This window comes from Acomys russatus, chromosome 19, assembly GCF_903995435.1.
Source record: "Acomys russatus chromosome 19, mAcoRus1.1, whole genome shotgun sequence".
NCBI classification, from domain to species: Eukaryota; Metazoa; Chordata; class Mammalia; order Rodentia; family Muridae; genus Acomys; species Acomys russatus.
In genome coordinates this window covers 34,696,551-34,719,031 of record NC_067155.1, presented here as the reverse complement: position 1 = coordinate 34,719,031, position 22,481 = coordinate 34,696,551, and the positions used below count along the sequence as shown (strand labels likewise).

At 51.3% G+C, this 22,481-nt stretch overlaps 1 protein-coding gene across 1 annotated transcript in view; it reads left to right on the top strand.

Moving 5' to 3' along the window:
• Positions 1 to 21,814, top strand: part of Sdk1 (sidekick cell adhesion molecule 1) — a 952,579-nt gene extending 930,765 nt beyond the window's left edge. The window contains exons 42-45 of the mRNA XM_051161155.1: positions 1,928 to 2,065; positions 5,349 to 5,469; positions 10,384 to 10,513; positions 21,217 to 21,814. Of these exons, the coding sequence (XP_051017112.1) occupies positions 1,928 to 2,065; positions 5,349 to 5,469; positions 10,384 to 10,513; positions 21,217 to 21,471 (644 nt within the window). The 3' untranslated portion in view covers positions 21,472 to 21,814. The remainder of the gene's footprint in view (positions 1 to 1,927; positions 2,066 to 5,348; positions 5,470 to 10,383; positions 10,514 to 21,216) is intronic.
• The last annotated feature ends 667 nt before the right edge of the window (positions 21,815 to 22,481 follow it).

Here is a 22,481-nt window from a genome sequence, read left to right as displayed (position 1 = left end):
AACCCTGTGGTGTACCATTATCCAAAGCCAATTTCCCCTTTATTCCCAGCATGCCCTCATTCGTCATCCAGCCAGTGAGATGCTTAATGCGAAGGTGGATGTGTTTTCTGCAGGTTTTGGCAGCTGGAGGCAGACCCCCGGCTCTGCCTGTAAGTGTGGCTCATCATTCGGGGCCCTCGGTGCCATTTAACAAGCTCCCCCACAGGGATACCCCTGAAAGGCAGGAGTGGGGCCCTAGGGCTGTCCAGCACCTGCAGAGAAGACATTTTCCCATTTCCCCCTCTCAGTGCACAGAACAGAATAAACAGGAAAGAAAACGTGTACCCTTTGACAACGCAGCTTTTCCATGAAACACTTTTGAATAGATGTCTCAAAAGCAGGTTCGAACAGGAAGAGCCTAGTTCAGCCCAGTTTGACTAGGGACAGAAAATACAGATCACACAGCCCCAGACTTCAGGGGCTCCTGGACCAGTAGAGGAAGTCAACAGATAGCTATAGATGCGCAGTAGGCATCTGAGCCCGCAATATGCCTCAAATGCAGAGACCTCAAGGGCTCAGTCATCACCTTGTCTCCAATGGGAACCCATAGAGGAGGTGGGGATGGGGGCCCGGGGGAGGGGATGGGCGGATTTCTCCACGACACTGTCAAAGGATGGATGTGAGGAGAGAGGGTGGTAGAGATGGTTGGGGCCAGGTTGCCATGGAGATATCAACAAGTGTAATGAAGCAAAGTACACAGCATCCCCTGAGGGAAGGCTCAGCCCGGGATGGGGAAACAGCATCAGTGTTTCTGAGCAGGTGGGGTCAGAGGAGGCATGGGATATGTTCTTAAGGGTAAGAGCAGGGGTGGGAGAGGATGGTCCAGTATACATCCATCCTGACTTAGTTTCCCTTCCTGTTGCCGTGATACAATACCCTGACAAAGGCAATTTAAAGGAGAAGTGGTTTGCTCTGTCTCCCGTACAGTGTGTCATAGTAGGGAAGTCAAGGAGCCTGGAGCTTGAGGCAGCTGCTCACAGCACACTGACAACCAGGAAGCAGAAAGCAATGAAGGCACACTCAGCTCCCTTTCTTCCTTCACACAGTGTCTTAGTCAGGGTTTTATTGCTGTGAAAAGACACCATGACCCCGGTAACTCTTACATGGCAGCATGCAGGCAGACATGGTGCCCGAGAGGTGGCTGAGAGTTCCACTTCTGGGTCTGTAGGCAGCAGGAAATGACAGTGAGACACTGGGCCTGGCTTGAGCATCTGAGACCTCAAAGCCCACCCCACCCCCAGTGACATACTTCCTCCAACAAGGCCACACCCCCTCCAACAAGGCCACACCTCCTAACAGTGCCACTCCTTATGGGCCTCTGGGGGCCATTTTTATTCAAGCCACCATGTATACTCTAGGACTCCAGCCAGGGAATGGTGCTATAGTTAAGATGGGATCTTCTGCACATATCAGTTAAACTGACCAACCTGATAACCCTTTATAGCACCAAGAGGCTTGTCTTGTAGGGGATTCTAGGTCCTCCCCAAGTTGAAACTTAACAGTTACCCCAAACTTGACTCTATAGAGGAGACAGATTTTTTTTTTTTTTTTTTTTTTTTTTTTTTTTGGTGTTTTGAGACAGGGTCTCTCTGTGTAGCCTTGGTTGTCCTGGACTCACTTTGTAGACCAGGCTGGCCTTGAACTCCCAGCTATCCACCAACCTCTGCCTCCCAAGTGCTAGGATTAATGGCATGCGCCACCATGCCCAACTCAGAAAAATTCTTAAGGGTGGATTCCCAAGCCTGCTATGGAGCTTATGGAAGTCCCAGAAGATTGTCTATGGAGCTGTGACAGCCATGACAGCGCCTCCTCTTCCCTGCTGCCAGGTTCTGGAGAGATGCTGTATGGAGCTGCCATTGAGCCTCATCCTGTGTGGTCTTTTCCACAGCACAAGCTGAGGCCCCGTTCTATGAGGAGTGGTGGTTCCTATTGGTGATGGCGCTCTCCAGCCTCCTCCTCGTCCTCCTGGTGGTCTTCGCACTGGTCCTGCATGGGCAAAGCAAGAAGTATAAGAACTGCGGCACAGGTGTGACGTCTCCCTCGCTCTTCCACCAGTGATCTGGCATTTGGTCTCTCTGCTGATTCTGCCAGGATCTTTTTTTAACAGTGCATAAATATTAGGGAAATGAGTGTCTCCACGGTAGAGCACCTGCCTAGAATCCCCCAGTGAGGGGCTGAGGTATGGCTCAGTGGTAGAGCCCCTGCCTAGAATCCCCCAGTGAGGGGCTGGGGTGTGGCTCAGTGGTAGAGCCCCTGCCTAGAATCCCCCAGTGAGGGGCTGGGGTGTGGCTCAGTGGTAGAGCACCTGCCTAGAATCCTCCAGTGAGGGGCTGGGGTGTGGCTCAGTGGTAGAGCACCTGCCTAGAATCCCCCAGTGAGGGGCTGGGCTGTGGCTCAGTGGTAGAGCACCTGCCTAGAATCCCCCAGTGAGGGGCTGGGGTGTGGCTCAGTGGTAGAGTCCCTGCCTAGAATCCCCCAGTGAGGGGCTGTGATGTGACTCAGTGGTAGAGCACTCACTCATCCCCAACACTACCAAAGAAAAAAGAAGCTCTCCAGACCTGATGTTTCTGCCTCTCATATTAGCCATATGTCTTAGCCATGACATTGGAGTTGCTGGGCTCCCCAAATCTTTCTTTTCACACCCCATTGCTCTTATGTGCTCATGTTTTTAAACAAGAGAGAGGATCGGTGTTAAGCAAGTAAAGTCTCATCCCAGCTCCTCCTCTGAGGATGGGGATAAGCTGGAACCCACTCGGGGTCTGAGTATGATGGAAATGTTCCTATGCTATGGCCTTTCTCATGTACTTGAGCCTGGACCTCACTTTCCATTCCCTCTGCTTAGCTTCCTCCAGCTCTGACCCCTCTAGGGGTCTGTTCCCTCTTTGCTAGCAGAGCTCCATGCTCAGCTCTGTGTGCTGCCATCACCACCATTAAAGAAATGAACATGTAGGTGGGCAGGCGGAGGAATGAAGCCAGCCACAGGAACACTCATGTGACGTGGCTTCTTAGACGTGGAGGTCAAGAGAAGGCAAAGTGGAAGCATGCTCATTGAAGGCAATGCTGGGGTCGCATCTTGGGGGAGAGGAGTAGAGAGTGGTGTGAGAGTCAGCCTTATGGGCACTGCGAGGACTCTGTGCCTGCGCAAAGGTGGTGACTCTGCAAGATACAAGTACATTACTCCAAACACTTCAGGTTGATGCTCTTTATAGTTCCGATTTTTAGAAGCCCCATAACCACCAGGATGACCACTTCTTACCATAACCCGAAAAACAGCTTTGCACCTGTGGCTCTCCACTTCCCGGACCCCGAGTCTCTACCTTGCAGGAGTTATCAAAGCTATGGTTGAGCCAGAGAACACAAGACGAGCTGGAGAGGTGACTAACGTGCTGACTGTAAACATAGGGGACCAGAGTTAGGTCCCCACCACTCACATAGAAAAAGCTGGACTTGATGCTACAGACCTTGTAATCCCAGAGCTAGGGAGGTGGAGACAGGTGGGTCGCTGGGGACCACAGAACCAGGACCCCAGGGATACCTCCGAGGCATCAATATCACAGATCCTTGTGCCAGAGAGATTAATAAGACAGAACGCCTACATTGCCGGGACATTAGCAATTCATTCCTGAAAGGAAAGGGTTTATTCTTTTTCTTCTCTGTGTAAATTCACTTCTAACAAGTGTTTGTAAATTTGATTGTGTTCCCCTGGGATTTACAATGTATGAATGACATGTCATTTTAGTAAGCTAATGTGGTTACAGAACAACATAGTCTCCTCCATCTCTTTCTGTCTCTCTCTGTCTCTGGTCTCTCTCTGTGTTTCTCTGTGTCTCTGTCTGTGCCCCCCCCCTCCCCTCTTTTATCTGGAAAACAGAGTAAGAAAGAACATGTCAGAAGTGCTGTTGCTTCCAACAAGCCTGAGGTGAGGCTTGTCTCCCAGAAAGTGACTTGGGGAGACTTTAGCTTAGTTGTCTGCTAGCCCCTCTCGCTTTGCTCTCACCTGCCCAGCACCCCTCAAGTCACATCCGTGAGCAGAGACCAACTTTATATCTATTTCCTGCACTGGGTCTATGGGCTTTTCCATCTCAGCATCCAGCCACATGGAAGGTGCAGGGTGCCCATCGTGGGCATATACCTCAGCGTGAACATATACTCTACCATGGTTTCGGCGGGGCAGGGTGTGTGACAATGTCCTAGGAGCAGCAGGATAGTTGGGAGCATGCCAGATAAAATCCTCACCCTGAAGGAATCTCTGAGACAGCACTGGGAAGGTAGAAGACAGAGTGTGAGCACCGAGTACATGTGCTAGTGCAAACTTCCCAGGTGGGAGCTAAGGAGATGGCTTGGTGAGTAAGAGTGCTTGCAGTGCAAGTGTAAAGATCAAAGTTCAGATCCCCAACACCCACATAAAATCTAGGGCACGGCAGTGCCTGTGTCTATCGCCCCAGTGCTTTGTGGGGACTCGCCTAATTGTAGAGACCCCTCCACAGACATGCCCAGAGGTTTATCTCCTGTGCTACTCTGAATTCCAACAAATTGTCAACCAAGATTGACCATCACAAAGCACTGGAGAGATGCCTCAGCAGGTAAAGGCACCTGCTACCAAGGCTGAACACCTGAGTTCAATCCCCAGAACCTGCAAGGTGGGAGGAGACTCAACTCCTCATAATTGTCCTCTCACCTCCACACAGGCGCTGTGGCACATACACCACAGACACACACCAAATAAATGAATGTAAATATAAATGTAATAATCTTTAAAGTTAGAATCCTCGCAGATGCACATTTGCAGATTAATTTAAAAGCCTACAATCCTGTGGTTAATGCAGAGACAAGTGTAACCATCACCACTATCCATCTGGGACATCTTTATCGCCTTCTGAAGGAAGCCCTGCCCCCCCCCCCCCCGCTTTTTAAACCTATCTTACCCATATAAAGGTGGTTTGTTTGTTTGACTGTTTACTTCCAATTTCATTACATGATTGTCAGTTTTAAATTTTGTGTTACTTGTGAAACATTTGACTTCCCTGACTGTTAATAAGGGTATGCATTCTGAGCACATTTTCATAAAATATTGGCAAGGATACTGGCATTTTGGCATCGGCGAGATAAACACTGAAAGGCTAGTGTCGCTGTTTTGCTCTAGTGCTGAAGTGCATGTGTAGCTTTGCTCCCCAGCTCGGCTCTGGCTGAGGATAAGGCCATATGCTTCTGAAGAGTCACATGCGACAGGAGCACAAGAGCTGTGGTGTTGGCTGACCCTCCCCTGCATCACGACTAAGACTTACGCTGGCTTTCCCCATCGGCTCTAGGTAAGGGCATCTCCAACATGGAAGAGTCAGTGACCCTGGATAACGGAGGGTTTGCCGCCTTGGAGCTCAACAGCCGCCACCTCAATGTCAAGGGCACCTTCTCAAAAAAGAACGGAACCAGGTAGGAGGCTGTGCCGAGCCACTGAAGGCTAGATGTCTGGGATGTGCCCCTGCACCCCCATCCACGGGTACTCACCAAACAAATTCTGCTGTGTTCAAAGCGCAGCCTGCTCCTAAGACACTAGGTGGGGTTGGATCTAGGAGTTCAGACTGTGGAGGGTTTAGAGAAGTTTCCAGAACGTCTGCAAAGATATGGAAAAAGAACAGGACCTCAGGTAGGAAGCCATAGGCCATGGCCACCTGGCAGCCTCTATGCTGACTTTGTGTCTCCTTGGGTCAGGGACTTTGCAGTTCATCACAGACTGCAGCAGGCTTGACCTGTGTCCTAGATAGATGGCTTTTGTCATTGTCATATTCCCTGTTTTCCAAGTTGTCCCTTGATGACACAGACAGCACTTTCAAATGCGGTTGGGGGATGAAGGCACATGTGACCCTCCCTACCAAAGACCCTCAGCTCTTCGCTGTCTACCCAGCTTCAGTAGGGAGTTAGTGTCCCTGCTAGTGGAGCTAGAAGGTGGTCTTGGCCTGGCTTTTGACCTGCAGCCTTCTGAGAATCCACTATAGGCACACAAAGCAGAGCCGGGAGACAGCTCAGTCAGTAAAGTGCTTGCCGTGAAAGCCTGAGGGCCTGAACTCAGCCTCTTAAATCCACGAGGGGAGACCAGGTGCAAGTGTGTGTTCCTAATTCCAGCCACAGCTGAGAGGATCCCCGGAGCTTGCTGGCCAGCTAGCCTAGCCTACCCAGAGAGTTCCAGGCAAGTGGGACCTTGTCTCAAAAAAAGAAGAATCAAGTCAGGGGCTAGAGAGATGGCTCAGCCTGTAAAGAACTTTCTGTATTAGCATATGGACCTAAGTTCAAATCCCCAGAATGCATATAAAACAATGTGATTCTGTAGCACCAGCACTGCTATGATGAGATGAGAGACAGAGACAGGAGACTCCCTGGAAGCTCACGGGCCAGCTCACCTCACACACACACACACACACACACACACACACACACACACACACACACCAGAAGTTGTCCTCTGACCTCCACATATATGCCCTAGGATGTGCACAACTGTACTCATGCACATATAAACACACACACACACACACACACACACACAACACATACCTGCACGCGCACTGGTACACACACGAGCACCTGTACAGAGCCATGGGAGGGCGCCTTCCCGGAGTAACAGACCATGGGGCTTTCCAGCTTCAATGTGCATCTGCTCTTCATGTCAGAGTGGGACTCAGACACCATCAGGGACACAGACAGACCTAAGACCTCAGTTTCTCTATGGCCTTACAAACCTTTCAAGGGTGGCAAACTCACCGTGCCTGTGATGCTTTTGTCCCCTGCCACTCAGGAGACTTGAGTTATTTGAAGGGAACTGAGGCCCAGAGCTGACTGAGATGGCACTGGCCTCCATCTTGAGAGGAAGCAGGTCTCAGCTGCTCCTCCTCTCGGCCCCCATCAGAGCGCACGGGCTGCCACCTCCTCGTTACCTTCCTTAGGACGTCAGGTGGATGCTGACGGCACCCAGTCCTGTCTTTCCACTTCATTTGTCTACTGAGAGTCAAGCTCGTCCTGTTGAGAAACATGAAAAGGTGTTGACATAATTTCAAGACCGAGAGGGGCTTGTCACGGAACTTTTACATACTGTTGCTGTGTCCCATGCCCGGCTGCAAATCCCTTCCCACTGCTGAGAAGCTCATAGCCTTGAGGCACGTAGCCCAAGGATGGACAGTCCTCCAGCTTGTTAACTCCTGGTGCTTCATAGGTAAACAGGAAATGACTCTGTAGTAAAATTGGACGGTCTTGGTGCACAAAGGCGTGTCCCCAAGGAGTCCTCTACCAAGAGAAACAGTCATCTGATACCAACAGACAGGGACCCGTGGCTCCAGACGGAGCTGCTGTAAAAGTGGAGTAGGATTTATGAGTGCTGGATAAGACAGCCTCTCCATCAGGGCCCATTGAAGCAGACCTGTCATCCCAGCTACTCAGGGGGCTGAAGCAGGAGGATTGCAAGTTTACAGTATGCCTGGGCTGTGGAGTGAGTTCAAATACAGCCTGGGCAATTGACACCCTATGTCAAAATAAAGAGAGAGCTGAAGTTGTAGCTCAGCAATAAAATATCTGCTTAGAATCCCCCAGTGAGGGGCTGGGGTGCGGTTCAGTGGTAGAGCACCTGCCTAGAATCCCCCAGTGAGGAGCTGGGGTGTGGCTCAGTGGGAGAGCACCTGCCTAGAATCCGCCAGTGAGGGGCTGGGGTGTGGCTCAGTGGTAGAGCACCTGCCTAGAATTCCCCAGTGAGGGGTTGGGGTGTGGCTCAGTGGTAGAGCCATTGCCTAGAATCCCCCAGTGAGGAGTTGGGGGTGTGGCTCAATGGTAGAGCCCCTGCCTAGAATCCCCCAGTGAGGGGCTGGGGTGAGGCTCAGTGGTAGAGCCCCTGCCAAGACTCCCCCAGTGAGGGGCTGGGGTGTGGCTCAGTGGTAGAGCACCTGCCTAGAATCCCCCAGTGAGGGGCTGGGGTGTGGCTCAGTGGTAGAGCCCCTGCCTAGAATCCCCCAGTGAGGGGCTGGGGTGTGGCTCAGTAGTAGAGCACCTGCCTAGAATTCCCCCAGTGAGGGGCTGGGGTGTGGCTCAGTGGTAGAGCCCCTGCCTAGAATTCCCCCAGTGAGGGGCTGGGGTGTGGCTCAGTAGTAGAGCACCTGCCTAGGACCCCCAGTGAGGGGCTGGGGTGTGGCTCAGTGGTAGAGCACCTGCCTAGGATCCCCCAGTGAGGGGCTGGGGTGTGGCTCAGTGATAGAGCACCTGCCTAGGATCCCCCAGGGAGGGGCGAGGGGTAGAGGAAGTCAGCAGTAGAGCATTTAACTACAGTCTGCCAGTGTGAGGCTTAGTATATGGTCCATATGACATGATAGGGTATACTTGTCATGTGCAAGGCCCTGGGTTCAATTTCCAGTACTGAACAAAAAGGGCTTTTCCAGTCTTTCCAGTTTAGCTACCTCGACAAGGAAGGCTGTGAGCCCTCGAGCCAAGCAGCCTCGGCGGGCCTGTAAGTAGGGAAGAACCCACATGACTCCTAGGTTTGTGAAGTCCCCTGGCCCAGCCGAGGAACAGTAGTCTTGAGTGAGGGTTCAGGGGACCACATTGGCAAGATGGTGGATGTAAACAGTGAGTCCCCGGGCATCTGACCCAAAAGCACCGAGGCAGTTTCTCCAGAGGGAAGGTCAGGTCATTAGTCCACATTTATGTACTCAGCACTGGTTGCCACCTTGTCACTCAGCCATCTGAGGGAGCAAGGGCTATGATACCAGATGCTCTGAGGCAGCCAGAGGGTCTCGGCTCAGCTGCTGCAGAACTCACACAGTCCTGGATCGGAAAGGCCTCACCGGGCTGGGTTCTTTCATCCACATCAATTGGCCACTCTGAGAGTCCTGAACTTTCTCCAAGGGTCAGATACCCATCATGAGCCCACTGAGAGACACAGACAATGTCAAATCGAGTCAGAAAGGAAAACTAGCCCTTTGTTCTCACCTTAACAGTCCCAGGGTCACAGGTGTGAAGCAACAAAGGGTCTGTGCTGTTTACAGCCACCCTGCATGTTTGCAAAGCCCTCAAAAACAAGGTTAGAAGGGGTCACCCAGCCTGGGCCCTCTAGCTGAAGTCTCACATACCATCAGAGCCAGCCATGGTGGCACAGGCCTGTCATCTTAGTAGCCAAAGCCTAAGGTAGGAGAATTGCATGTTTGAGGCTAGCCTGGGCTACATGGTAAGACTGCTGCAAAAGAGAATAAAGGAGATGAAAGTGATAGCTCACTAGGTAAAGTGCCTGCCGTGCAAGCGTGATCCTGATCACAAATCCCCAAAATGCACATAAGACTCTGGGCATGCTGGCACACATCTGTTACCCCAGGGGGCAGAGGCAGGGGGATTCCTGGAGCTCCGCTTGCCAGCTAGTCTAACTAAATTGGAAACATACTCTATCTCCAAAGTAAGGTGGAGCATGATTAAAGAAGACACTGGCACCAACCTCTGGCCTCCACATGCATTCACACACATGTATATATGTGCCACATGTGTGCATGCATGCATAAGATACACACACAAATAAAACATTTCAAGAGAGGCACAGTTGGTTCAAAGCTCTCTGGTCAAGTGGTGCCTGCTTCTGTGTGGGAAGGCACATTGTAGTGTCTTAGAGTTTTAAAAAATCATCTGCTGGCTAGATGACAAATGAGTCTTTTTCCAAAATTAGTCATTTTTGAGGTAGAGAAAGCAGAGGTCCTAAGCCCAGTAAGATGGCTCAGCAGGTAAAGGCACTTGCCACCAAGCCTGATGACCTGAGTTCAATTCCTGGGACTCGCACAGTCTAAGGAGAAAATCAAGTGCTGTATGTTATCCTCAGACCTCCCCACATATGCATGACATGTGCACATGTGAGCACACAGATGTGCATGTTTAAAATATATATTAAAAGGAGGCTCTTGAACCTTTCTTGGGCTTTTCTGGGGAAACATAGGCAAAGTCAACCTCAAGGGAGTTAAGATAGCCAGGATGCCAGAGTCCCCGAAAATACAGCTTTCCCATGCTCAGGCCACTGAGGATGGCTTTCCCCATAATAGAGTGGAAGGGTCACCTGTCTGCAGCCATCATGCAGTTTTTCACATGGTCTTCAGCCTGAACATAGGGAGGGTATCTAAGAGTGCACCTTGCCCATCTAGCAGACCAAAGTCTTGGGGACCCCTGAACAGCCACAGGATGAAAAAGATGTCCTGGGTCCTGACTCATAATGTGTTGTCATTGGAATGTTTTCCTCCTGCCCCCATATGAGCAAGGCCAGACAGCAGCTTAGGAGTCGCATCCCCGGGGGAGTGTCCTTTGTCCCAAGTAACCTGTGGCACCGCCCTGTTTTAGATCCCCACCCCGACCAAGCCCCGGAGGTCTACACTACTCCGATGAGGACATTTGCAACAAGTACAACGGCGCCGTGCTGACCGAGAGCGTGAACCTCAAGGAGAAGTCGGTGGATGGGTCGGAGTCTGAGGTCAGTGCCACACTTGCTTCCAAGCAGTGCCCACCATCCTTACTTCGATGAGCCTTTCTGGTTCCTCAACACATATCATCTCATTTTGGTCTGACAGCCACGCATGGGATGAGCAGACCTGAGGGGTAGAGGAGGGTCCATTGGAGATGAGGGAAGCACACACACAAAAAGAGTGGTTGCACACCTTCTCCTGGGAGATGGAAAACAGTGTCCAGCCACACAGATAGGGAGGTGCCCACAGACCCATGAAAGGTTCCATCCAAGTCAGGCGACAGACTGTATTCCTTCTCTCATCGCTATGACAAAACACCCAAGGGAGCAGTGTAGCAGGGTTTATTTGGCTCATAGTTCAAAAGTTCACAGTCCCTCAAGCAGAGAAGGTATGGGGGCAGGAGAATGAGGCAGCCGCTCACATTGTATGTGCAGGCAGCCACTCACACGGTATCCACAGGCAGCTGCTCACACTGTATCCACAGGCAGCTGCTCACACTGTATTCACAGGCAGCTGCTCACACTGTATCCACAGGCAGCCGCTCACACTGTATCCACAGGCAGCCGCTCACACTGTATTCACAGGCAGCCGCTCACACTGTATCCACAGGCAGCTGCTCACACTGTATTCACAGGCAGCTGCTCACACTGTATCCACAGGCAGCCGCTCACACTGTATCCACAGGCAGCTGCTCACACTGTATCCACAGGCAGCTGCTTACACTGTATCCACAGGCAGCTGCTCACACTGTATCCACAGGCAGCTGCTTACACTGTATCCACAGGCAGCTGCTCACACTGTATCCACAGGCAGCTGCTCACACTGTATTCACAGGCAGCTGCTCACATTGTATCCACAGGCAGCTGCTCACACTGTATCCACAGGCAGCTGCTCACACTGTATCCACAGGCAGCCGCTCACACTGTATCCACAGGCAGCTGCTCAGATTGTATCCACAGTCAGGAAGCAGAGAGAGGCAAATGCTGGGGCTCAGTTGTTTTTTCCATCTCATTCAGTCTAGTACCTCTGCCGTGGGAAGGTGTCACCCACATTTAGGTTGACTCTTCCCACCTCAGTTAGCCTGGTCTAGAAACTCTCACAGACAGCTTTGTCTCCTGGGTGATTCTAGGCCCTGTCACGTTGGCACTCCACCTAAGCCACCACATGAACCAGTGAGCTTATTGGGGTTCCTCCCATGAGTGTAGATGACTCTCAGACAGCTTCACCCCCAAAGAGCACCCTCGGTCAACTACCTATCTTCTAAATGATGTCAGCACACAGGGGACCCTCACGAGGATCCCAGGAAGATCTCATGACTGCTGTGAGCGCTCCAGTTCCCTCCAGCATGATCTCACCCTCAAGATGGCTCATGTGCTTCACCATAGCTTCTCTAACATAATGACAGTGATGTCCCACCTGAAGCAAGCAGCCTCAGTACCCAAGTTCATAGTCATGGCATTCCTGGGGCCAGTCCGTCCTTCCCACACATGCAGACAGAGCAGATGCTATGAGCCTGTTCATTGGACATGAGGTCCTACTCCTTAAATCTCAGGGCCGGGGTAAGAGATGGGCAAGACTGGCCTTCCTTTGCACATAGGACACCCTGCAGCACAGGGCATGTGTGTGGACCCAGCACCCATCCACAGGCCCTGTGTTTGCTGCAGGGGGAGGGTCTTTCTCACACACTCCACGTCCTGGTCAGCACTCCATCACTATGAAGAGATACCATGACCACAGTCACTCTTATAAAAAGGATAAGCGTATAGCTGGGGCTTGCTACAGTTGCAGAGGTTTAGTCTCTTGTCGGCACGGTGGGAAGCACGGCAGCACGCAGGCAGACATGGTGCTGCAGAGGTAGCAGAGGCTTCTACATCCAAATGCACAGGCAAAGGGAAGGAAGAGAGCCACTGGGTCCCACTTGAGCTTTTGGAAAACCTCAAAGCCCCCCCCCCACCCCCAGTGACACACGTTCGCCAGCAAGGCCACACCTACTTCAGTGAAGCCACGCCTCCGAATCCCTCCCAGATAATGCCCTTCCCTAACTATGAAGCATTCAAACATATGAGCCTATGGGGGCCATTCTTATTCAAACCACCGAACTCCATTTTTTTACTTGTCATGGAGGTCACAGAAGGGCATGGTCCAACAAGGGCCTGGTGCCCGGAGTGGGCACTGGAAGCGCCATTCCCTTCAGAGATGAACCTATTGTTTTCTGGTGAGTTCTACATCTTGGTGAGAATGGCAGAGGGCCTCAGCTTATGGGACTGATAGAGAGTAGAACTACACAAACATACACCCGAGACTGGAGAAATGGCTCAGTGGATAAAGCGGAGGACCTAAGTTCGATCCCCAGCACTGATACACAATACAAGAGATGGCAGTATGTGCTATGAACCCAGAACTGGGGAGGCAGGTATAGCTGCTCTCTGGGGCTTACTGGCTGGGTAGTCTAGCTGAACTGGTGAGCTACAGGCCAATAAGGGACTCTGACTTAGAGGTACATTTGTATGCACATGCACGCATACCTGCTCACCCATGTTCCAGCGCACATGCACACACAAGCCCATGTGAAAAACATGACATTAAAAAGTAGACCCGCCCACCTCCCATGCCCACCATAGGTTAGCTTTTCCCTGGTGTCAGTCACCTCTCGTGGGAGGAGCTTCCTGCTCTAGCTTCCTGGTGTGTAAGCAGAGACTCTAAATCAATATTTAATCTAAAATGCACTCTCACCTTCATCCTTGGCCCAATTTCAGCCCTTATTGAGCCCCAAGGCTCAATAAAACAGCTCCTTTCCAATTGTGGCTTATACACGAACTCCAGTGAGTGGGCCGTGGGTGGGCGCTGGTGAGGTCCAGCCGAGATGCACGGTACACGCTCTGTTTACAAAGGAAGCCTGGTCTGTAGCATGGCCTCGGGCTTGTGGGAAACAGCAAGCAGCACTGAAGAGGTGCTTTCGTCTCTGCTGGAGGACTGTCATGGAAAGCCCGCAGGGACAGGCCTGCCTCTTTGGAGCTGTGGTTAAGCACTGTCACCTCGTGGTAGCTGCTCTTTGAAGACCAGCAGGACAGCTTTGTCACGGATTGCCACAGACTTCTGGTCTCCACTGATTGAGCCAGGTCTTGAAAGCAAAGCCCGGCCTTTGTCCTTAGCTGCTGGCCCACTGTTCCCTGAGATACTTGGCATGTCATTGGCGGTGACTGTGTGACAGCTGTGTGTGTGCAGAGTCCCTTGTGCATTGACACACGTCACTCCACGGTGCTAAGCCCTAACTGTGTGCCAGACCTCGAGTCGCTCATCCTCCACAGGTCTGCTGCTCACCCAGCCCTGTGCGTGGGGTCATTCTTCTGATGTTTTCCAGTAGGCAGAACACGGCCCTGGGTACCAGACCCTCCTCAGGTCTCCAAAGCTCATCTTAACCCCAGCTCCTGTAGCTCAGTCCTAGAGAGTGACTGGCCTGTCCTAGACCAACCAAAATTGAACTCAGAAGCTCTCAGCTGTTTGTCTGCTCACCAAACGATTCTCCAAATAGGCTAATGGAGACTGGGATACAGCTCAGTTGGTGGAGCGCTTACCTGGCAAGCATGAAGTCCTGGGTTCCATCCCTAGCACCGCATAAACTGGGTGCACATAAACTGTAGGTGCATACCTATAATCCCAACACTTCAGAGGTGGAGGCAGGAGGATCAAAAGTTCAAGGTCATCCTGCATTGCAAACTTGTGGCTAGCCTGGGTTCGTGGGACCACATCTCAAAATCAATCAGTCAGTCAATCAATCAATCAAGTGTAACCATTAATTTAATTTTTATCATTAATTAATTTTCAAAATAGGTTAATAGGATATGCCTGGGTCTATTTTTTTCTCTCAGATAGTTTGAGATTCAAATTCAAGTGATATTATAAAGAACAAGACTTACCTAAGCACTGAGATAGGAAACATACATACATACACACATACATACACACTACATATGTATGTGCATACATATGTACACACAGGCATAAATACATATGTGTACATGTACATGCATAAATACATACATATGCACACCCAAACGTACATGCATACATACATACATAGTACATACATGTCCACAAGACACATAGACACACAGAGGCAGAGAAGGAGGGGTGAGCATGGAGAAGCCAATGATTTCGGAAAGAGGGGAGGGCAGACCCGGGAATGAAGGGATGCTGTTGAGGAGGGCCATTCTGCTGAGAGGAGTTCCGCAAGGAGTTTGCCTTCTGCGGCTCTGTGACTTTTCCTGGGAGAGATAAACAAATACCTGTTGGTCACAGATAGGGCACTGATGGCAGACCAAAGAAAGGACCCCACCCAAGGCTAGCTTAGTGAACCAGTGGGTTTATTGGTGGCTCCAAGACTGCTGAGTCACCCCAAGTTCAGCTCAGCACAGGTGATAGCTCAGAAAAGCTGCATCCCCAGGGCTCCCTGCATGCCTTGCAGGCAACCTAGCAGGTGGGAGAGTCTCCTCTCTCTTCCTAGCAATTGTTTCTGCTAATAGGACATTGGGGGGGGCGGTGGCCACTGGGATCCTGTACATTTCAGGAGGTTCCTGAGACTTTTGAGTTTTCTGTACCTGAGTCTTAATGATCCTCCCTCCAGGAGCACAGGTTTCAGTTTGGAGGTAAAAGCGACACAGCATCCACATGGAATGCTGAGGACTAGCGGGTTTTGGAAGCTTTCCTAAGGTACTTATTGATGAGCCGGCCAGAGCAGCTGGCTCAGTCTCCGCTCTCCAACCGCACCTGCCTCTGGGAACCACAGCAGCACATCTGTGTGGCTGAGGAGGCCAGGGGCCTGTGACCCTGGTGGCCTGCCCCTATCACAAGCCCTGTGCTGTGTGGAAAGCACTTTTGTCACTCCCCAGGGGTGCTCCATGGTTCACAAGGCCTTTGGGGTAGCAGTTCCTTCCAGGAGCCTGTAAACTATATAAGCACGCAGAGTCTCCTAAGACCTCAGGGTCCTGGGCCCTGGAACCTCTCAGTACTACTGTTCCACCTGGGGCCCTGTGAATCCCTGGGCCAATACCCCTGGGGCCTCCTGGCACTCTGGTGGGTGAGTCCTGGCCAGTCTGTTTTCTGGGACGAGGGGAGTGTTTTACTGTGTCTTTGAAGTGTGTGAACCAAGAGACCCATTGGATCATTCTGGAAGGGCCAGTTCGGATGGCTAAGTTCACTTGCATCAATGCCTGGAGTGGCCCTGTATGGAAAGGAAAAGAAAAGGAAAGGAAAAAAAAAAAAAAAAAGAAAGAAAAGAAAAAGCTCAGACATATTTGCAAATGAGTGCTGCAGCATTCAGGTGGACGCTGTTGCCTAGCAACCCTGAGTGTTCTTGCATGGCACTCGCTGGCCTCTCTAAGAGCCATATCTGCACTTCTGTAACTTGCCTGTACTCCTGCCAGCCTCTAGCTAAGGGTCCAGAGCAGAAGTCAGTGCTGGGTTAAGAAAATAAACATCAGAGCTGAGTCTTACTGACCATGCCTCCAGACTGGAGACCTCAGAAGATGCCAGCCCCAGTGGGACGATTTATTAACTGGGAGAAATGATTTTGTAAACATCCACCTGCAAGCCTTTGGAAACCATGCCCAGGGAAGACAGTGGCGGCTTGTATGAGATTCACTGGGGCTGAAGAGCTGGCCCAGTCAGTAAAGCACCTGCTGAGCACTCATAGAGATCTGAGTTCAACCCCAGGACCCATGTAAAAGCAGGTGTGGCAGCAAGATCTTGTAATCCCAGCACTGGGGAGGTAGAGACAAGTGCACTCCTGGAGCTCACTGGCTGGACTGTCTGAGCAAATCGGTGAACTCCAGGCTAGCGAGAGACTGTCTCAAAAAACAGAGTGGAGGGCCAGGGTTAGTGGCTTAAAGTGGTTGTTGAGCAAGCATTGGGGAGTAGAGTTCAGATCCATAGAACTCCCAGAGTCAATGCATAATGGTGCAGAATCCCAGTGTTCAGTGTGGCCTAGGACAAGAGGATCCCGGATGCACACTGGCTGTCCGTGAAACCAAATTAGGCAACTCTAGGTTCAGGGAGAGACTTTGACTCAAAAACTAAAGTGGAAAAGGGTGTGGAGGACATCCATCTGGCCTCCACACACATGCAACACACACACATGAGCATGCATGCACACACGCACACACACACACACACACACACACACACACACACACACACTCCCACAGAACTGGAGCAGTCCATTCTGGCCCACAAGCGGTCCAGCCTGCTCTCTACAACCCTGCAGCTACAAAAAGAGGGCTGAGAGAGCAGAAGGCTGCCCCAAGGGTTTCCAGCTGGATTCTAGAGAGCTCGCAGAGGCAGGTTTTACAGACCGTGGTTCCACCGATGTGGGTGACTCCTTCACTGCTTGGGTTCATTTGAGCCAAGATCCACCCAGACAATTTCAGTGTCCCAGTCTCCAGTGGAACTGGCAAAGGTTGTCCGGGAGTCCACAACAAGTGCTCTACTCCCATTGCCGTTGGCTGAGATCTAAAATAAACACACTGACAAAGTCAAATGTCGCATGCCACCTCAGAAGAGAATAAAGTCAACTCCAGTTTGTGGAACAGGGGGACACAACCACTTTCACCCAATCCTGGGGACCCAGTGAAGTTCTCATGAGGAAAGAGATTGCTTTATGGATCTCCATGTCCTTCTCCTCAAGATGGCACAGACTCAGTTCAGAGGAGTCAAGCACAAAGAGTCCTACCCTAGCCTGGCTCTGTTCCCTTGCCATCCAGTCCTGGTTTACATAGGGCATTGCCTCCTAAACCTCAAGACCTAGTCTAGAAAACAGCTGGAGGGCAGATCTTAGACATAGACACAAATCGTGGTTCCTTTAGGGGCATAATACAACAGAATGCCTGCCTAGAATCCCCCAGTAAGGCTGGGGCGTGGCTCAGCGTTAGAGCTCCTACCTAGAACTCCCCAGTGAGGGGCTGTGGTGTGGCTCAGTGGTAGAGCACCTGCCTAGAATCCCCTAGTAAGGCTGGGGCGTGGCTTAGCAGTAGAGCACCTGCCTAGAATCCCCCAGTGAGGGGCTGGGGTGTGGCTCAGTGGTAGAGCCCCTGCCTAGAATCCTCCAGTGAGGGGCTGAGGTGTGGCTCAGTGGTAGAGCCCCTGCCTAGAATCCCCCAGTGAGAGGCTGGGGTGTGGCTCAGTGGTAGAGCACCTGCCTAGAATCCCCCAGTGAGGGGCTGGGGTGTGGCTCAATGGTAGAGCCCCTGCCTAGATTCTCCCAGTGAGGGGCTGGGGTGTGGCTGGGTGGTAGAACCCCTGGCTAGAATGGCATGGTGAAAAGTCTTGGGATTCTGAGCTCCAGTGTGAGGTCCCACCCCTCCAGCCCCCATTGAGCGTCATCAGTTACTGTTACACGAGAACAACAGTGTCCACACCCAGAGTCACTGGGCGAATGGGAAGGGCATGTGACCAAATTGGTCTAGTGTGTAACACATTCACTAAAAAGCAACCTGTTGTGGGTGTGGTCACTAAGTATGGGAAAGCTTTGGAAGTTGTGCATTCCAGATAAGATTTCAGTCCTACTTTTACATTAACTTTGGGGAATTAAAACCCAGAGGAGGCACAGCTACGCCTAGTAATCCCACTCAGAGTGTGTGCGTGGTGGGTCCCCAATAGGCCCAACTCTTCCTTGCAGTTACTTTGGGATAAGTGTTAAGAATCCCATTTTCTATATGTAGCCAAAATTTCCCAGGAGCCTCTGGATCTGCTTGCACATCCTAGGGCCTCCTACATGTATGAGCCAGGGGCTGTGCAGGCTCTTGCAATTCCAGAAGCGTCTCTGCCTCCCAGAATCAAACCTCTCCCTTAGGGACAGCAAGGCACTGGTGTGGGTCACTCACTCTCAGACTGGTGAGACTGGGGCACAGAATAGCAGCTGCCAGCACCCTAGGGCATTGTGTTGCTGTGAGAAGCCTTGTCTCCAAGCCAGGGCACCCCACTACCCATCCCTACTTCCTGATAAAACTGTGCTTGCCTCTGTGGGGACCGGGTTGTGGGGTATAGCTAGGGTGCCTGTGGCCTTCAATACCCTCTCTCAGAGGCAGTGAGGAGCCTGCCAGGGCTCCAGGGATCTAGGGAGCTTCTTGTCAACCTGAACCAGCCTGCCAGACTCAGGTCTCATCAGGTAGTCTCCCAGGGTTCCACTTGGAAACTATGGAGACCAAAAACATGTCTAGAAGGATGGAGTGTAATGCCGGAAGCCCACCGTAGACTCGGTAAAACACACTCCAGCCTCCATGTCTTTTAGTGGTCTTTTCCATGACAACGCAAAGAGCCGAAGACCATTTTTACTTAATTTAAGAAAAGAGAAAACACATACACTCAGGCAGCCAATGCTCTGGCTCACACCCTTCATCCCAGAACCTGAAAGGCTGAGGCAAGAAGAAGGAAATCACAAAAGAGAGAGAGAGAGAGAGAGCAGCCTGCACTTCATAGTGACACCTTTCTCAAAGAGCATAAGGGGGCAGGGAGGGAGGGGAGAGGGAGGGAGGGAGAGAGAGCTGACTGAATGATTCTTACAGGTGCTGCTGGCTTATTGTATAAAATGAACTGAGACCCTTAGAAGGACAATTGTAGCATCTCCAGGAGCCCAGTGGAGCTCTCTGGGCTGTAGCAGAGTTTCTTGGGGTCCCAGCACTATATCAGATGATGATGCAGGCTCTGGCACATTCCAGGAGCTTCCCCCTTTCTATAGACTCTAAGACTCTGTGGACACGCTGTGGATCTGTCCCATGAGGCCACTGACGGTGCCTCCTCGGCCTGCTGAACTTTTTTTCTTTTTGGTCCTCAGCAGCTCACATCTTGGTCACATGCGGATCAAAGGCCAAGAACATTCCCAGTCCTTTCTAGGTGTGTGTTTCTGAGGCAGAATAGAAAGAGGATGATGATGGGAAGAGGAGGAGAGAGAAAAGTGCACGTGCACACACACACACACACACACACACACATCAGCTGAGAATGAAGAATCCCAGCATGATTGACATTTACTGTGAAGCGTGTGGACACAGAGACAATATTCCTTGCATATAAAGATATTTTATAGTAAACAGCAACAAACCAGGCTTAAGGTCTGGATGCATATTGAATACATATGGCCGCAGGTGGGGCCTCACTTCTCTCCTAGACATTTCTGCAAATCCCACCACCCTGCACCCACCCCATCCCCCACCCCTACCAGTTTTTTAAACCTATCCATTGAAGTCCTGTCAGGTGCCACTCGGAACCCATCTGTGACCTCATTTATCTTTCTTAGCACCCTTTGAAGATAACAGCATCAAACACCACCAAGATGGTGTGTGTGGGTATTGTAAAGATGCAGAAAGGCAATTCTTCCTGGGGGCGCCCAACATCCATGTTCTCAGGGGGTCCTCCTCCCCCCCAACCCCATCTTTCTCTAAGTCCTAGTGCCTTTCTCTTAATCTCTTAATATTCAAAATATCTCTTAAGGGGCTGGCGAAGTGGCTCAGGTTAAGACAATGTACTTGTCCTTGCTGAGGACCAAATTTCGGTTCCCAGCACCCATATCAAGCAGCTCACAACTGCTTCTAAGTCCACTTCCAGGGGTCTACTTCCCTCTTCTGGACTCCAGATCAACTGCATATAACACAGAGACATATGTGTGTGCATAATTAAAAGTGAATCTAGTTTTTGTGTGTATGGGTACTTTGCCTGCATGTATGTCTGTATCCATGGACATGACGTACCCAGAAAAGCCAGAAGTGGGTGTCAGATGCCCTGGGAATAGAGTTACAGATGGCTGTGAGCTGCCATATAGGTGCTGGGAATGGAAGTCCAGTCTTCTAAGAGCAACCAGTGCTCTTAACCATTGAGCCATCTCTCTCGAACCCCCAAAATAAAACTTTTATATATATATATATATATATATATATATATATATATATATATATATATATATATATATATATATTTAAATATATATAAGTAATAGCTCTTCTTTTCACTGGCTCGTCCCGAAATCCTTTTCTGTATTAAAGCCAAGGATTCATTTTACCCGAGTGGATGACAATGAAGGGAGCTCAGCCTGTGTACTAGTCACTTTTCTCTTGCTATGACAAAACACTATGACCAAGGCAACTTATAGAAGAGTTTATTAGGGCTTCAGGGTCCACAGGGATAGGAGTCTGGCGTCATCACAGTGGGAAGCCATGACTGCGGACAGGCATGGCAGCTGGAGCAGGAGGCTAAGAGCCACACCTAGCACCACTGCCACGAAGCCGGGGGGGGGGGGGGGGGGGGGAGAAGAGAGGCAAAGCAGAAAGTGGGAGGTGAGTGGGGCCAGCCTTTAAACTCTCAAAGCCCATCCTAGCGGCAAACTTCCTCCAACAAAGCCACGCCTCCTAAGCCTCATCCCCAAACAGCGCCACCTACTGGGGGACCTACTCAACTGCATGGACCTGTGGAGACATTGGCATTCAAACTATCCTAAACTGCTACAGGTGACACAGCTCGGGAGTATGACTCCATTAACAACCCCATTAGCGCTTACGGACCTCTCCCAGGGTGGGGCACAGCGTAGGACCATCCTGAGCTTACAGGAGGGAGAAAGCCAACAACAGGTGACCCTCAAACGGTTGTATCCCGGCTTCCAAATCACCCTCCCTCACCACCTCCCTTTCTGGCTGCGGCTCACACTGCCTCTCTGTCCCACCCGCAGGCCTCCGACTCAGACTACGAGGAAGCCCTGCCCAAGCACTCCTTCGTCAATCACTACATGAGCGACCCCACCTACTTTAACTCTTGGAAGAGGCGTCCCCCTGCCGCGGCACCACACAGATACGAGGCGGTGGCAGGGGCCGAATCCGGCCCGCATCTGCATACGGTCATCACCACACAGAGTGCGGGTGGAGTCTACACACCAGCTGGCCCCGGAGCCCGGGCCCCCCTCACTGGCTTCTCCTCCTTCGTGTGACGTCACGCCTCCATCAGGGTAGACGGGTGCAGAACTTCTGGAGTCTATTTTTGTTAAGACAATCAACTCCGATAACTGAGCTGAATTTTTTTGTTTAAAAATAATAATAATAATAATTCTGATAAGCGATCTTACCTACTGGTGAAAACTAGGATTCACTTAGGAAGGTTTTTTTTTTAATGGCTTTTTGTAACATCGCTGCAGGAAGCGGGTTTCTTTGTGTTCTTTTCTTTTTAAGAGAAGGTATCTCCCTGGTGCAATAGCTCGGCACCGCCGGCGGGGGCGCTCTCGACACACCCCAGCCCTGGGCTTCTCTGGCCTCCAAACCATCTGGGAAGGGGAGGGCGGGAGGGGGGGGGGAGGACATCATCCGCGGCCCACTTCTCTCTCTACCTCCTTTTGGAGAAACCAGGCAGCCTGGGTCACTTTCTCCATCTTAGAACAACTTGAGGCTCCTTGCTCTCGCCTGTGCTTCAGAGAATTGCTCTTCCCCCCTGGGCTCTGTCCGTTTCTCAGCAGGGGCCGGACGAGGCTACTGCGCTAGTGGCATCTAGCCGCGGAGGGCTCCACTCTGCAGCCTCTCTTTAGGGTGGTGTCGCCACCCTAGGGCTTTCCTTTGCCCCGCCTCATCCTCTCTTCTCTCAAACTGACAGTTACAAGAACAGGAAGTTTCTCCCCCAACTGGCTCTGGAGGCCACCCAGGCCCATGCATGGCCAGCCAGGGCCTTCTAGCGACCTCACAACACAGCACACAACCCACCCAACCCACCCACGCCCCTCCCCGCTGAGCAAGAGAGGAGCGGAGACGCGTGTTTTTTGCAGTTGCTTGTGGCAGTAGCAGGTGTGCATCGTTGAACCAGAGTATTTTTTAAACCTTTTTATCTTTTTTTAAACTATGTCACATGAAATGAATGCGTCTTTGCTGTCTCCAGGTGCCTTTAATTCACTGTTCAGCTTTGTACGTGGGAAATATGAGAAGCGACCGTGTGTCTCCGAATAAAACAATCGGC